The sequence below is a fragment of the Hyperolius riggenbachi genome, chromosome 2, assembly GCF_040937935.1.
Source record: "Hyperolius riggenbachi isolate aHypRig1 chromosome 2, aHypRig1.pri, whole genome shotgun sequence".
In the NCBI taxonomy this organism is placed as follows: Eukaryota; Metazoa; Chordata; class Amphibia; order Anura; family Hyperoliidae; genus Hyperolius; species Hyperolius riggenbachi.
The window spans coordinates 96414612-96430625 of NC_090647.1; the positions used below are offsets into that span (position 1 = coordinate 96414612).

The following is a 16014-nucleotide window of genomic DNA, read 5'->3' on the forward strand; positions in this document are numbered from 1 at the left end:
GCCCCTCCTCCCCCCCTGCCATGACGTGTGGGAGCCATGACTCTTGGGGGCGGGCCCTCCCCTATGCCGCCATTTTGAGTCCTGGACTGCCAGCTAAGATGGCTGCTATCAATCTCCCGTAGCAACCACTTAATCCTATAAACATTAGGAGAAAAACACAAATTCAAACAGAACACACATTTTATGCATAATTACACACAGCATCGATACACAGTGCACAAAGATCAGCCTTCCGCCACACACACTGCCTTCAAAACCGGAGAAACCAACCGTGTCCCAGCTGCAATTCCAAATACTATACATCGTAGTATCACCCAGGGACATGGAACGCTCTCTCTCCTCACAACTATCTGATTAACACAGACATAGCTCAGACCCACTAGAGCGTGCTGTGAACTTGAAACCACATTAACTGTTACCATCCCAGCTAGAAACTTCTTCTGAGACATTTATCAGCCGGAGCTCGCCACACAACCTAAAACAGATGCAGACATTTAGCAACCTTTTAGCAGCACTGACTGGAAACGCGAGAAACTTGCAGAACATCTCCCAAACCGAAAGAACGCGCCAGAGTACAGTCACACTTCACCCATTATCTCAGCTGTAGCTATAAACTTACTTACACAGCCACCCAGAGACAAGGGCTGTGTATTCCTGTCTACCCATCTCCCCGAAAAAAAAGAGAAAAGAGAAAAAAAAACAGCTTACCACTTTCTCCCCCTCTCTTTCCTTACTTCTCTCCTCGTCTCCTCTCTCCCCCATTTACTTGCTCGGAGGCCGCCCTCAGCTAGACTAAAACACCGCTGGCACCACTCCCAGACTCAGTACACTGGTCAGACCGTAACATACCCCTGTTCACAAGCCAGAGGGAAGAGAGAGAGAGAGAAAAAAACATCTGCAACACAGGAACATTGAATCCTAAGAAAAAATCAAAGCACATAAACTCTGAAAACAGCACTATGTATTTACATCGGAGCTGCTCCTATCCTCACCCCTCCCACCACGCACGGGAGAGATGAGAAGCCCGCAGCCTCCACGCTGCCATTAACACAAAACCCAGAACACATTATCCTCTCCTTGTACAATAAAGATAATGCAATATAACAACGTAAATCATACATGCCTGATCTGCGGACTCTTCGCAATTCATCAGCATTCCGCAACTTTTTCTCCCGCGAAACTTCTGTGGACTCCGGAACATCAGTGGGGGCATCCACCTTCCCCCACAGCGGATCGATCTCCAGTGGCAGTTGCGAGCAGCCGTAGCCTCTGAGAGTTCCTTCTGACCCAGGTTTAGGCTTGTAACTGTGTGCACATGCAGTTACAGTGTAACGTCCAAGAGTTTCGCCGCTGATATTCTCGAATTGCAGCCGTGTGCTTGGCTCCCGCACACTCTCCACACCACTTATCAGCATCAGCTTGATAAGCTTTACAGTCCGCGTCTATTCCACTTGTTTTGCTGTGGAATATCTTGAAAACTTCTACGGCCCCCGGCCCCTGTCTGCTTGTACTGCTAGACAGTGTTCAATCAGGGTTTAAATCGGCACCATTGTTATAAACTGTTCTATATCACCTTGCTTCGACACCAGTAACTTCTTACAGTTGCGTCTCACAGACTGTGAGATCACTTGACTCTCCACACAGCAAGCCGGAGATAGACTTTTCTCAGGCTTCTTCAATGTTTACGTAGTTTATTCAGGAAACAGAAATACAGATATATACATTCATCATATCCTAGCCATGCCAATCTTCATGTTGCGTTACAAGCTCTTGATTAGACTTCCTGCTGAAGTCAATCAGGCACTTCTTGCTAACCTACGTTCCACTAAACTACCTATGTACAGCATACATTATATCAGATTACAGAAAGGAAGAACATACTTAGAGGTCCCAGTCAGCCTTGCGAGCTAGTGCGAAAGTAAGGAGCAGAGTGCCCTCTCCATCGCTCACCCCGGGTTTAATACCTACTAGGAAAGAGTTAAATATGACCTCATCTTCGCCATCCCCTAGATCAGTCTATTGGTGGACCCACTCGCGGTGTCATCATACACACCTACTCGATTAATAATCAATGAGGCATTTGACATACATGCAGGAATGTGGATATTTACAAAACATGGCTGATGTTTATTGTTCTAGTGGCGGTACATGCCCAGGTCAGGGAGACCTGCGGCCTTGTCCACAGAACAGCTTCTTGGTATGTTCTAGTTCTGCTGACAGAACTGCAGATTTTCTCTCTCAGAGAAAATCCCCTTAAAGGGCCGATCTGCACTCCAAGCCTTTTTGACTAACTCAGTCCAAATAACTGAGGCCTACTTAAATTATAACACATGCCCTTTAAAGTCTGAGAACCACTGCATTAAACTGGACGAATGGAATAACAATGCAGCGGTTACAGCATTTGAAAATTACTTGCCACATATTCACATATAGTGATCCCAACATATTTGCCCTAAAGGTGAATGGAGTGTATTTTAATCTGTACACACTTTAGATTACACTGATCACTAAGTATTACTACTCTTTGAAGAAGGTGAAACATTTGCAGTTTGTGTGTTCATAGAATTTTTGAACATATGCATTTGTCACTTTAAAAAAAAAAAAACTTATTTTGTTTATTGACATTTATATGCAGAGAAAAAAAAATACAAGAATCTGCCACTTACACCAATTGCTCCGAAACTTTCAGGCTTTTTCCTTATGTTCTTCTTGCATACTTGTTTCCTTATCCATTTAAAGAAATACCATAAGGATTTGGGACTAGGGATTATATTAAATGGAGTCGGAAGTGTCCCTCCTTCTTCAAAATAGCTCATCCACAACTTTGTTCTCGCAAACTTCCATTCAATATCAGCATGATCCTATAAATAAATCATAAGGAATGTAATAATATGATGTGTGTGCTCTTTTGAATGGGCGCTTTAATCAAATGCATGCTCTAAGAGAATCTCTAGTGGATTCCGAGAGATTCAAAGACATTTCATCATAACAAGAGATCTGCCAAATGCCCCTTTGCCACACCGTTTTTTTTTATGTTCATTCTCCGAATTTAGGTCTACACCTCCTCATTGACCTATTTCTTGAATGTGGTTAAAGGTTACATTTGATGATATTAGGAAAAGTCTGCAATGAATAAATTGAGTAAAAATGTGACTCACAGCAATGAGTTGGTAGGAATTGTTCATCATAGCTATCAGCATATTTAGAAGAACAACCAAAGAGATTACGTTGTAAGTCCCAAACATGGTTGCACCGACAAACTCTGTGAACTTATGGTCAGGTTGCACTTTTGTTACATAGAGATTGATGAGGCCAAAAATTGACCAGAACAAGGACTGTATGGTTTCAAATAACCTGCGAGAAAACAAAAAGAGTAAGTCAAGATCTACAGTAAATAATATCAATAAGTCATAACCAAGCCTACGTACATGGGCGTCCGCACATATGGCAAATTCGGGCATCTGCCCGACCCTGGCCGCCCGCTGCCCCCCTGGCCGCGTGCCTGTGCGGCCAGCAGGAGGGGAGCAGCGCAGAGAAGAGGGAGAGCTATGGGCCCCCCTCCCTCACCTTAGGGGGCTCTCCCTCCCTTGCTGTCCCATCCGGAACGAAGTGTTGTGCAGCAGCTGGGCAATGGGCGGAACTTACCTCCGTCTTGCTCCAGCGCCGGAAGCTCTGGTGCCGCTATCTGGTCTGGTCCAGACCAGACTAGTGGCAAATCCATCCGGCGCCTGAACGAGACAGAGGTAAGTTCCGCCCGCTGCCCATCCGCTGCACAACACTTCGTTCCGGAGGGGAGAGCAAGAGAGGGAGAGCCCCTAAGGTGAGTGCCCATAGCTCTCCCTCTTCTCTGCGCTGCTCCCCTCCTGCTAGGGGCACACCTGGCTACTTATTGTGGGGACATATACCCCTCTCCTGCCTACATATACTGGGAACATATACCCCTGGCTACATATACTGGGCACATATACCCCTGGCTACGTATACTGGGCACATATACCCCTGGCTACATATACCCCTAGCTACATATACTGGGCACATATACCCCTGGCTACATATACTGGGCACATATACCCCTGCCTACATATACTGGGCACATATACCGCTGCCTACATATACTGGGCACATATACCCCTGGCTACATATACTGGGCACATATACCCCTGGCTACATATACTGGGCACATATACCCCTGGCTACATATACTGGGCACATATACCCCTGGCTACATATACTGGGCACATATACCCCTGGCTACATATACTGGGCACATATACTCCTGACTACATATACTGGGCACATATACACCTCACTACATATACTGGGCACATATACCCCTGACTACATATACTGGGGTCATCTATACCTCTGGCTACATATACTGGGGACACATACCCCTGGCTACATATACTGCGCACATATACCCCTGACTACATATACTGGGCACATATACCCCTGCCTACATTTACTGGGCACATATACCTCTGGCTACATATACTGGGCACATATACCCCTGCCTACATATACTGGGCACATATACCCCTGGCTACCTGTTCTGGGGACATCTCTACCCCTGGCTACTTGTTCTGGGGACATCTCTACCCCTGGCTACTTGTTCTGGGGACATTTATACCACTGGCCACCTATTCTGGGGACACCTATAGACCTGGGGCTACCTATTTTTGGAGAACCACTGCTGTCAGATTGAGTGTATTTTGGGAAACTGCTACCAGGTGAGAGGTGTCTACCATATTAAGGGGGCATTCTGCCTATTTATGTGAAATGCTGTCTATTTATGTGCCTCATGACTGCTGAATTTGTTTTGTTGGGGGCCTCATGGTTACTGAATTTGTCTTGTTGGGGGCCTCATGGCTTGTTGGGGGCCTCAAGATCACTGAATTTGTCTTTTTGGGGGCCTCATGATTGCTGAATGTGTCTTCTTGGGGGCCTCATGATTGCTGAGTTGGTCATGTTGGGGGCCTCATGATTGCTGAATTTGTCTTGTTGGGGGTCACATAATTGCTAACTGCAAGACTATGGAAAAAGCTGAATCATCATCATATGAGACAATAGCATTAAACCTAATTTTTCAGCTTTTTAAAACCGAAAATGAAACTGGAAGGTTCTAAAAAAAATGAACACATTTTTCAGGAGTCGGATAGATGAAATTGTTTATCTTCACAGTTTATTTTCAACTTAGATTTTCCATAATGTACATGTATGACTTAAAACGTTTGTATTTAGTTTAAATTGCTGTTGGCACTTTGCGATAGTAAAGTGACTTTTGGGTTGCAGTTTGGGCACTCGACCTTCAAAAGGTTCGCCACCACTGCCCTAATCTAATGTCCCACCATTGCTAAGTTCATGTAAAAACTTGTCTCCACCCGCGACCTTACCCACATTCTGGTTCATGACCACACCCATTTTTCGGTGCGGCGCGCTACACTAGCCCCATTTTTTGGCGCACTTCGCCCCGCTTCTTCCCCCCCCTGAAAAATTTTCTGCAAACGCCCATGCCTACGTATACACATTTGACATTGGTATAAAATGTGTGCTGGAGTCCACTGATGCCACTGGCCTTCTCTTTAGAAATTCACCAGGATAGATCACCTTCGTTCTATGCCTTTTGTTCTCCATAGGAACTTCAAAATTAATTCTTAAAAAAAAGGAATTGCTTTTGCCCCCATTTCCAAAGACCAGAATGCACTGTTCATACACTAGCCAAACAATGTGTCTATACAGCAATCACACCACATATGTTGCTCAAAACTATTTCTAAAGATCCTTTTGGGGGACTAATATTGCAAATGTGTAGATGACTCAAGTGCCTGACCTGCCAAACAAGAATTAAACTTCTGAACCAAGGTTCATATATTTAAAGGCCAACTACAGTTCTACAGGTAGCTATAATACCGGTAGGTCTTACCCTTAGTAACCTTCATTTTATAGACGCAAGGTATAGTTCTTGAAAGTTTCCACAGCTAGCATGGCTCCATAGTTCAACTTAACTGCACTCATTAAATATATATTATTGTTTACCTATTAAGCAGACATTCAGGAAAGATTTTGAAATAAGAGAGTGACCAGAAGGATCCATACTCACCTCTTTGATTGGGCACTGCAGGCAGGTCTCCCACTGTCTTAGTGAGACACCCTCTTTCTTTTCTTTTCATGAGCTTTTAATACATTTACTGTGTAACTCCATTGTTTACAGTTAGTTTCTTAGGTAAATATTAAAATGATAAGTTTGCGCAACTTCTTTACAGTAACCAACCGATTTCAGTTATTATTATTGCCTGGTATAACAATTTAGGGTAAAACTTAATTTCTAAACTGATGCATTTTGAAGAACTGATATTCCACTTTAACCCCCTCCTGACCGCCTAACGCTGATCGGCGTCGGGAGGGTGGCAGCCCCAGGACCGCCTAACTCTTGGGGCGGGTTTCACGATCCGGATCCAAAATACTGTAACTAAGGAGACGATGTCCTGGAGCCAATCAGAGGGCTCCCAGCAGAAGCCCTAGCAACCAATCACAGAGGGGAACCCTGGCCAGCCCCACCTGACCTCATTGGGCCAATCAGAGGGCTTCCAGCCTAAGCCCTGGCATCCAATCACAGAAAGGAACACTGGCCAGCCCACCTGTATAATAAGGAGGGCTGCCATGATGAGACATATCGTCCTAGCTTGCTGAATGCTCACTGAGAGACATGCTCCAGTGCTGCTGGCCTAGCAAGGGCTGTACACAGTTATAAACCTAAAGCTGTTCAGTGATTAACCCCTTCACTATCACTACACTATTGTTAAATCATTAATTAACTTGATTGATTTCATTGTGTGACAGTCAGAGTGTGTGCTCCAGTGCTGCTGGCCTAGCAAGAACTGTACACACAGTGATAAGCTGTTCAGTGATTAACCCCTTCACTATCACTACACTATTGTTATTTGTTAATTAGCTGTAGCATAGTGTGACAGTCAGAGTGTGTGCTCCAGTGCTGCTGCAGCTGCTATGTGTCTGTGTGTGTGCTGTGCACAGACCAGGCCAGCTGCTGCCTGCTGGCCAGCTATTAGCCTTAGCTAGCTACAGTATAGGTTAGATTAGGGATTAGGGGATAGGATTACTGTGTTATTGTGTAGTTAGTACTGTAGTACTGCAGTCAGTCATAGTAGTTGTTAGAGTAATAGTACTACTGTGTTAGCTTTCTACAGAACTGCTGTGCTGTGAACAGTGCCAGTGTGACAGTTAGTGTGCACTAGTGTCTTCTCCTCTGATGTCTGATTGTCACTCGGCACTTGGCACGTGTCACATGGCACTTGGCACGTGTCACTTGGCACGTGGCACTTGGCACTTGACACGTGTCACTTGGCATGTGTCATGTGACACATGGCACGTGTTACTTGGCACATGCCAAGTGCCACATGGCACGAGCCAAGTGCCATGTGCCACGTGACAAGTGCCACGTGCCAAAAGTGCCACGTGACAAGTGACACGTGACATGTCCGGCATGCTCCTGGCACACGTTACACCTGCTGCTGCTGCATTGCCCTGCTCCTGCTGCCTGTGCAGCTCCCACCGCCAGGGTGCCACAGGCCACTGATACCACCTATATTTAACCCAAAACACAATTGCTGCATAATTTTTTGGAGGTGTCTTGGCTGAAAACTGTCATGTCCCAGTTGTGCGGTTGGACTTTGGACACAATGTGGGCTGCACGACTGCTGTCTGGAACCTAGGCCTAATGTTAATTGACAGACATTTTTTTTTGGGGGGGGGGGGTTACGTCCCCACATCATCAATTAGTGTTCCCCTTTAAAAAATAATGATGCTACATGCCTCATTTACCCTAAAAAACGTTGTTAAAGCAATTTAAAGGCCACTTCCGTTTTTTTCTATCCGGATATCCAAATTTGCCCGGATATCCCAGATACTGGGGTTGGATATCCGATTCGGATCGGATACCCAAAAGTTCAAATCCGGATATATGATCTGGATCCGGATATCTGGGTATCCGGATCCGGGTCAATCCGGATTTTGAAAAGGGGTATCCGAGCACCCCTGGTGGAAGGGCATTACAGAGGAGGGGTGAAGCACGTGCACAGTCTTGTATACGTGAATGTGAGGAGGTAATTCCAGAGGAGGACAAACGCAGGTAATGTGCAGGTCTGAGGTTGGGTTGGTATCTGGAAACTAGTGAAGAGATGTACAGGGGAGAGACATTGTGGAGAGCTTTGTTGGTTAGGGTTAAGAGTTTAAACTGGATCCTCTGTTTAATTGGCAGGCCAATGAAGAGCTTGACAGAGAGGAGCAGCAGAGGAAGAGTGAGGAGAAAGATGAATGACAGGAGCAGTCAAGTTCAGTACAGATTGGAGCTATCCGCCCAGATTTCGGATTTCAGATGGTAAATCCGAGTTTGCTCGGAAAGTCTATTCGGATTTTAAAAAATATCCGAATTGCTATTCAAACTTCGGATAGTGGAAAAAGTTTGGATTATATGGGTACTTCGGATATCCGAAATCTTGCTGAGCACCACTGATTATTATTATTTAGTATATACTGTATATAGCATCAACATCTTCTGCAGCACTTTACAGAGTATAGAGCCATGCCACTTAACTGTCCCTTAGAGGGGCTCACAATCTAATCCCTACCATAGTCATGTCTATGTATGTATCGTGTAGTGTATGCATCATAGTCCAGGGCCAACTTTTTAGGGAGAAACCAATTAACTTATCTGTATGTTTTTAGGATTTTGGAGGAAACCGGAGTGCCTGAATTAAACCAACGCAGACAGGGGGAGAACATACAACCTCCATGCAGATGTTAACCTGGCTGGGATTTGAACCAAGCATGACACAATCTAAATCTAATCAATCTAAAAGAAAAATAGTAATCAAAATAAACTTACGTAGAAAAGGCATTGTTCTGTTTTTCACATCGGATGCCAGTGCAATTCAAGGTCTTGTTGTCGGTGGTGTCATAATTGAAGTACAATTGATTCAAGCCATTGGCAAATGCGAGCAGCACAAGACAGTATATAAAAAGAAACTTTAATATATCCAGAAGCATTCTTCCCAGGGAAATCTGAAGGGGACCCAGGTGAGAGTTGGCTGTGAACAAGGAGATCAGACGTAAAGAGCTAAAGATGTTGGCAATTGCAAATAATGCTTCAGCAACCAGCGTTGGGTGCCACATGTCCCAGTCGTTTCGAACTAAGTATTCAGTATTGTACTGGCAAGAACGGGAAAGAAAAGAGAACATTAAACCTTTATATAAATTCACGGAGTGTTTTCAGAAGAGTTCCAAGTGATGCCCATATACTTGGCAAGTTAATATTAAAAACAACAGATCATATATTTAGCGATGATCATAATCAGCTAATTACAATTATGCAAAAGTTCACGTAAATTTTGGCAATTACGCCTACACATAATTACAATTTGTAAATTCAATTGATTTTGTATAATCATTTGCAAGTTTGTGTAAAATTTAATGCAATTTTCATGTAATTTGTGCTGAATTTAGCCGTGAATAGCAAAGTCCCCATACATGCTATTGAGACCAAAAATGCTACATATGCTAAGGAGAATAGAGGGTACAAGTCAAAAAAAATATTTTTCAAAAAGGCCTTGTAGTTTTTGAGAAAATTGATTTTTAAAAAAATGCAAGGAAAAATAGTTTTTAAACATTTATTAGTTTAAAACCATTTTTTCTTTGCATTTGTAAAATAAATTTTCTCAAAAACTACAAAGTCTTTTTGAATAATTATTTTTTTTGTCTTGTTCCCAGTATTCCCCTTAACATACGCAGTAATTTTGGTGATGATAGCAAGTATTGGGGCTTTGCTATTAACCACCAAATTCAGCACGAAATTACATGAAATTTAGCTTATTAATGCAAGATTGCGTTATACGATTACATGCGTAATTAATTACGAATTTCCCCAAATTTTGCATTACAATTTCACATCATAATTGCGAATTATGATGCAAAATTACGATTATGTGAAATGTGTACAGATCACTACATATCTTTAATTAGCTTTTTTTGCTCAAAGTACCAGAAAAGTAAAGAATAAACCATTAAATTTTTTAAAGCAAAAATGAGAGAATTATCATTATTATTTATTGTTCGCACAGACTTTGATCTGAAAGATGGAATGTAACTAAAATAGAAAAATTTGCCACATCCATAGCCCCTTAAGGCCCAAAATGGACCAGATCCTAATGGATGTGAACGGATCATATGCTAATCTGTAGGATCCGGTCACATTGGTCAGTTGGAACGGATCCATTCATCCAGTTCTGCCGAACGAATCGCAAGTTTGGGGCGGCTGTGATATATATCTGGGTTGATGGATGTGTCTCATTCACTGGCCACTAACGGAATGGAGGTTCACGGATCAAAAACTGATGCCCAATAAAACTGATCTGTTTGAGGCCTTGTTCACATTGCGTTACATTCGCGTGGCCGTTAGCATTGGGCAGTTTTTGATGCGTCTTTTTTTCTATTCTCGGTGCTTGGGTTGGCAATTCATTTTTGTGCTAAGCTGTTTTCTAAGCGGTTTTCCTGAGCGGTTTTGTAATTCACTCCCTGGCGCAAGTCAGGAAGTGAACTCTTTGACCCGGAAAATAATAAATACAATGTATTTTTTTAAAAACGTAAACGCAATCGCTGCACAAATTGATTTTGTGAACATTTTGCATCTTTTTCCTATACCTTCCATTGAGGCGGAATCGCCTCAAAAATGGTCCACACACCGCTTTGCTGCCCGCACAGCGCACGACCTGCGCTGATATGAACCTTCTCATAGACATTCATTGCACAAACGTTCAGGGGGTATTTTTAAAAAGTGTACGTGGGAGAAAAAAATTGAGAAAACGCCTGTAGTGTGAACGAGCCCTGACAGAGAATTTTTTACACAGATCAGTTTCTGATCTGTGCAGTGTGAACAGGCCCTTATAGGGAACAACAAAGTGATAATAAACTGATGAGATAAAAAATGGTATCTATAAAACTGATCTTAAATAGGACATTTGCGTGACTCATATTCTTATTTTTTTTATTTAAGGGTAAAAATCTTGGATCTAAAGATATATGTAGGTAGAAAAAAAAACAAAGTCTTGTAAAAGTAATACCTTTTAATGGCTAACTGATAAAGTTAAATTATGCAAGCTTTCTGGGATCTTATCTTGGGGACTTTGGCGAGGAGGAGGGAGGGGGGCACAGTTTCTCCATCAGGAGACCATCCACAACCTCAATAGGAGCATGCCCAGGCATTGTAGGCAGGGGCGTAACAATACACCCTGCAAGGGATGCAACCGCAGGGTGGCCCATAAGCCACAGGGGGCCCCATCCTGAGAGACTGACAACTGAGGGCAACTAGATGCAAGGAGAGGCAGAGCTACTGCAGAAAGCTCTGCCTCTTCCAGGAAATTCTGCCCGGTTTTGCCCTGGGGATTTGGGGTGATAAAACCCTCATTTGGCCGTGGGAATGCGGCGTTTTAGGTCTGGCAATGATTCATAAAGTAAATAAGAGGTAAAAACTGATTTTTAAAATGGCCTCAGACTCTCTTTAAATCAACACAAGTGACCAAATTACTTGCCAATAAAATAGTTATTACCCGTGAATAGGCAACAATTTTCAGTGATATAGTTGCCAGGTATAAGGAGTTCATTACAAAATCCATTAAGTTCCACCAGTCATGGACATAATCTTGAAGTCCTCCATCCCACATCTGCTTGATTTCAGCCCATATGATTCCTGTTTGCAGAGAAAAGAGAAACCAATAAACTCATAAAGAACAAAGATGAAGGTCGTTAAAGCAAATGTATTTTTACAAAAACAGCAACCTCATCATTCTTATTTATTACTTTAGTACAGTCATAACATTCCAGCATGTGAAGTTAGTTAGGATGTACTATATATAATCTTTTATCTCAATTATGTTTATTTGTATTTTATTACATTTTAATTTATTCCCTATCAGATATGCTTGAAAAAATTATCTATGGATAGAGATGGTCAACGAGATGCAAATAAGTTTGCATAAATGTTTTGTCCAATTTCAAGTCAAGTTGCAGATATATAATTTACATGAAAATTGAATTTTTGGCTAACTTATTTTCCCATCTCATTGACCATGTCAACCTATGCATATATATAATGTTATCATTAGCAGCCTACGTATGGAGCTCCAAACAATCTTGCTACTCTCTATATATTTTTATAACTAACTATTTCATATTATAATATTTTCAAGAGAAGAAAGTAGTATATAGCAATGGAAAATCTCTAACAAAATAACAAAAAAGCTTATCAAAGCCACGAAGTATGTTATACATAATAGGCTTGATTCACTAAGACAAATAGCATGCCTTATCAACGTTAACATGCCTTATCAGAGTAGAATAGAGAACTTATGCCTGCTAATTGGCTATGATGAGAGCTCTACTCGTCCTGCCCTGAGCCCCTGCGGGTTCGTAGGGCTCGCTATGCTACTCTGATAAGGTGTGTTAACTTTGACAAGGTGTGCTAACTTTTATAAGGCATGCTATTTGTCTTAGTGAATCAAGCCCAATGATTCTTAATGCCACACAATAAAATCACATTACCACATATGGGATATGCAATCAACTAGAAGATCAACATAATACTTTGCTGTTAGAAGAAATATACCACTGCTGGATTATGAAAACACTTTAACTTTTAAACGAAAAGTGAGGTAATAAAGAAAAAAGTATGAGAAAAAAATATAATGGCGCAACAACAACAGACTTCACTGATAGTAGAAGACATTCCAGCTGATTTATAGCGGCTGGCTCACTCACTACAGAGAGCCGTGCTGTTCTTCTCACATGTAACTAGCTAAGTAAATAGATACTATCAGTGAAGTCCATCGCTTAGTATGCTAATGATGCAGCTCAGCTGTCTTAAAAAGCAGAAATAGTGTTATCATCTACTTGTTTTAACACAAGGTCTATGGAGAAATGTAAATGTATGCTCTCCTTATTAAATAACTGATATATGATTAATAGAAAATAATAATTTTCACTAAACTGCCCCTTTAACTTCCAGCTTTCTTACTTGGGGGTTCTGTTTTTTTTCAAAGGAAAGATATTGTTAAAATGTTATTGGTGGTTACAAGGGGTTTTACACACTGTTCGGCACCATATCACAGAAACTGTGATAACTTGACATCCTTACAGCAGCAGCAGCAGGCAATGGAGGAAGAACACAGACGTCTTCAAAACAACTAAGGAAATGTATTTGGTTATGCAGGTATACATCAGAAATGCAATTCTGGCATACGTCTTTAAGGGTGCCTCAGCAAAGCAGGAATCTGAAGTTCATTTTGCATTTCATGAGTTTTGAGTCCAATCCTAGCAACAGGCTCAGGTTCATCTGAAAGGGAACCTAAACTGAGAGGGATATGGATGTTTCCTTTTAAACAATACCAGTTGACTGGCAGTCCTGCTGATCTCTTTGTCTGCAGTAGGGGCTGAACCATGCAGCTAATCCAGTCTGACTTCAGTCAGAGCACCTGATCTGCATGCTTGTTCAGGGGCTGTGGCTAAAAGTATTAGAGACACAGGATCAGCAGGAGAGCCAGGCAACTGGTATTATCTTAAAAGGTAAAATCCATATCCTTCTCAGTTTAGGTTCCCTTTAAGAACACTCTAGGTTCCATTACCCTAGGACGAATGCAGCATATGTAAAACAATACAGGAAAGTAAGTAGAAGGACGTTAGAAGTAGTTAGAGGTGGGCCTGGAGCCCATGTGTGGCTGTTTTTATACCTGCCTCCAAAGAGTTAAATTTGACATCTGCCGGTAGAGGAGGGACCAGTCACACATCACATCCTATACCTACAATTGGCTGATAGGAGAAGTTTAGAGAAAAAAAATGTTTCTCTAAACCTCAGAACTGTAGTTTCTAGAAGTGTATTTTAGGGCCTGAGCCCACTGACGCAGTTGTGTCCGCTTCTGTCCGCTTTTCAGCATCTCTAACATTGATGTGTAACTGAAAAGCACACACAACTGCGCCAGTGGGCTCAGGCCCTTAAAGAGAGAGACACTCTGGATATCAAGTCTTCTTACTGAAACAGGTTCTCTAACATAAATGAGGGTCCAAACTGCAAGACTCTAATCCTTGAATTCTAACAGAAATCAGTAACCGAGCAAGCAGCCGCTAAAGCACACCTGAACTAAGAGCGATATGGAGGCTTCCACATTTATTATCTTTTAAGCAATACCAGTTGCCTAGCAGTCCTGCTGATCTGTATGGCAGCAGTAGTTCCTAAAACAAGAAAACAGACTAATCCAGTCAGTCTTCAGTCAGAAACACCTGATATGCATGCTTGTTCAGGGTCTATGGCTAAGTTTTTAGAGGCAGAGAATCACCAGGAGAGCCAGGAAATCTGCATTGTTTTAAAAAAGGAAACCAATATGTCAGCCCCATATCCCTCTCAGTTCAGGTGAGCTTTCAGATATGGTTCACTATTTTTTGGATATGTGATTTAAGTCCCGGAGAGGATTTTACCAAAATGTTTGTGCCATAGTTTTTGCTGCTATTTTTGTCCTTGATCAATACATTATGCAACATTTCCCATCTCCCGTTACCCATCTTTAACTAGGACACCAGCTGCAAATAGAAATAGACAGAGGTTCCATCCATTCCCAAATTATACACAATTAAAATAAAAGTTCTGTTTTTTTCTTTGCTTTGGGTTATTAAATAACTTGATGAAAGAAAGATTGTCCTTAATCCATTACTCATATTTTTAGCGCTGTGGGAAAAGGAACAAAGTAAAGAGAAGATCCTTATCTCATTTAGTATCCAGAACACAGGTCATTTCTCCTATTTCCATACACAAAATAAAAGATAAAATATGGCAGAAGAAGAAAGCAAAGTTTTTTGGGGTAAAGTATTATAACTATCCCATGTTAAATCTGCTTGAATTATGGAACTATTGACAGTATTTAAAGGGAAATCATTTAAAATAAACACATGATGTACCCACAAATGAATACTACATACTTACCTCGCGGTCAGTTTCTTTCAGAAGCTCACCATTTTCTTCTAAGAATGATTCCTTACAGATCTGACAAGAGTTTGTCAGAACTGAAATATATCAGTTGATGTCAGTTATATATCAGTTGCTGTCAGTTATTTATTTTTATTTATTTATATAGCACCGACATATTACGCAGCGCTGTACAGAGTATATATAGTCTTGTCACTAACTGTCCCTCAGAGGGGCTCACAATCTAGTCCCTACCGTAGTCATATGTCCATGTATGTATTGTGTAGTGCATGTATCATAGTCTAGGGCCGATTTAGGGGGAAGCCAATTAACTTATCTGTATGTTTTTGGGATGTGGGAGGAAACTGGAGTGCCCAGAGGAAACCCACGCAGACACAGGGAGAACATACAAATTCCTTGCAGATGTTGACCTGGCTGGGATTCGAACTGGGGACCCAGCGCTGCAAGGAGAGAGCGCTAACCACTATGCCACCGTGCTGACTGACAGCAACTGATATATATCTGACATCAACGGATATATTTCATAACTGAAAGAACAACTAATGTGCGCGGTAATGTTCATGTTTCCCTATGGCTCAAGTGTGCGATATTACAGTTTAACAGTGTGCTGATTCGGAAACTGTTGCAGGGTCATTGCAATTTTTAAAATGGAGGACGGAAAATTCCATTGATCACAGTGGATAAACAAGGCGTGGGAGAGGAGAAAGAGATTAGCCTCCTTGACGGTAATCCCGAGGTAGGGTCTGGGCGGAAAACCACAGCTAAGAGTGGTAATCCCGACCTATGCCCGGGGTAGCCGCCGGAGACTGTGTGCAGAGTATAGTACACAGTGGGCGTTTTTACATACCTCCCGGCGGATCCCAACGTTGGACACCATTCTTCTTCCTCTCCTCCGGGGCTCTCCTTCCTGCTGGTGAGATCACTGGCTGTCGTCCTGACGACAGCTGGCAATTTCACTTTAGACCCGGAGGATG

General features: G+C 42.2%; 1 protein-coding gene and 1 long non-coding RNA gene across 3 annotated transcripts in view; one reads left to right on the plus strand and one right to left on the minus strand.

The window, feature by feature from the left end:
• LOC137545645 (uncharacterized) overlaps positions 1-8910 on the plus strand; it is a 158872-nt gene extending 149962 nt beyond the window's left edge. Inside the window, exon 3 of the long non-coding RNA XR_011026071.1 lies at positions 8743-8910. This is a non-coding gene — a long non-coding RNA (uncharacterized lncRNA). The remainder of the gene's footprint in view (positions 1-8742) is intronic.
• TRPC4 (transient receptor potential cation channel subfamily C member 4) overlaps positions 1-16014 on the minus strand; it is a 345635-nt gene that overhangs the window by 55803 nt on the left and 273818 nt on the right. For both annotated transcript variants that reach the window (XM_068267093.1, XM_068267094.1), the window contains 4 exons: positions 11619-11758; positions 8903-9225; positions 3159-3354; positions 2667-2861 (listed from right to left, as the gene is read on the minus strand). In XM_068267093.1, the coding sequence (XP_068123194.1) occupies positions 2667-2861; positions 3159-3354; positions 8903-9225; positions 11619-11758 (854 nt within the window). The remainder of the gene's footprint in view (positions 1-2666; positions 2862-3158; positions 3355-8902; positions 9226-11618; positions 11759-16014) is intronic.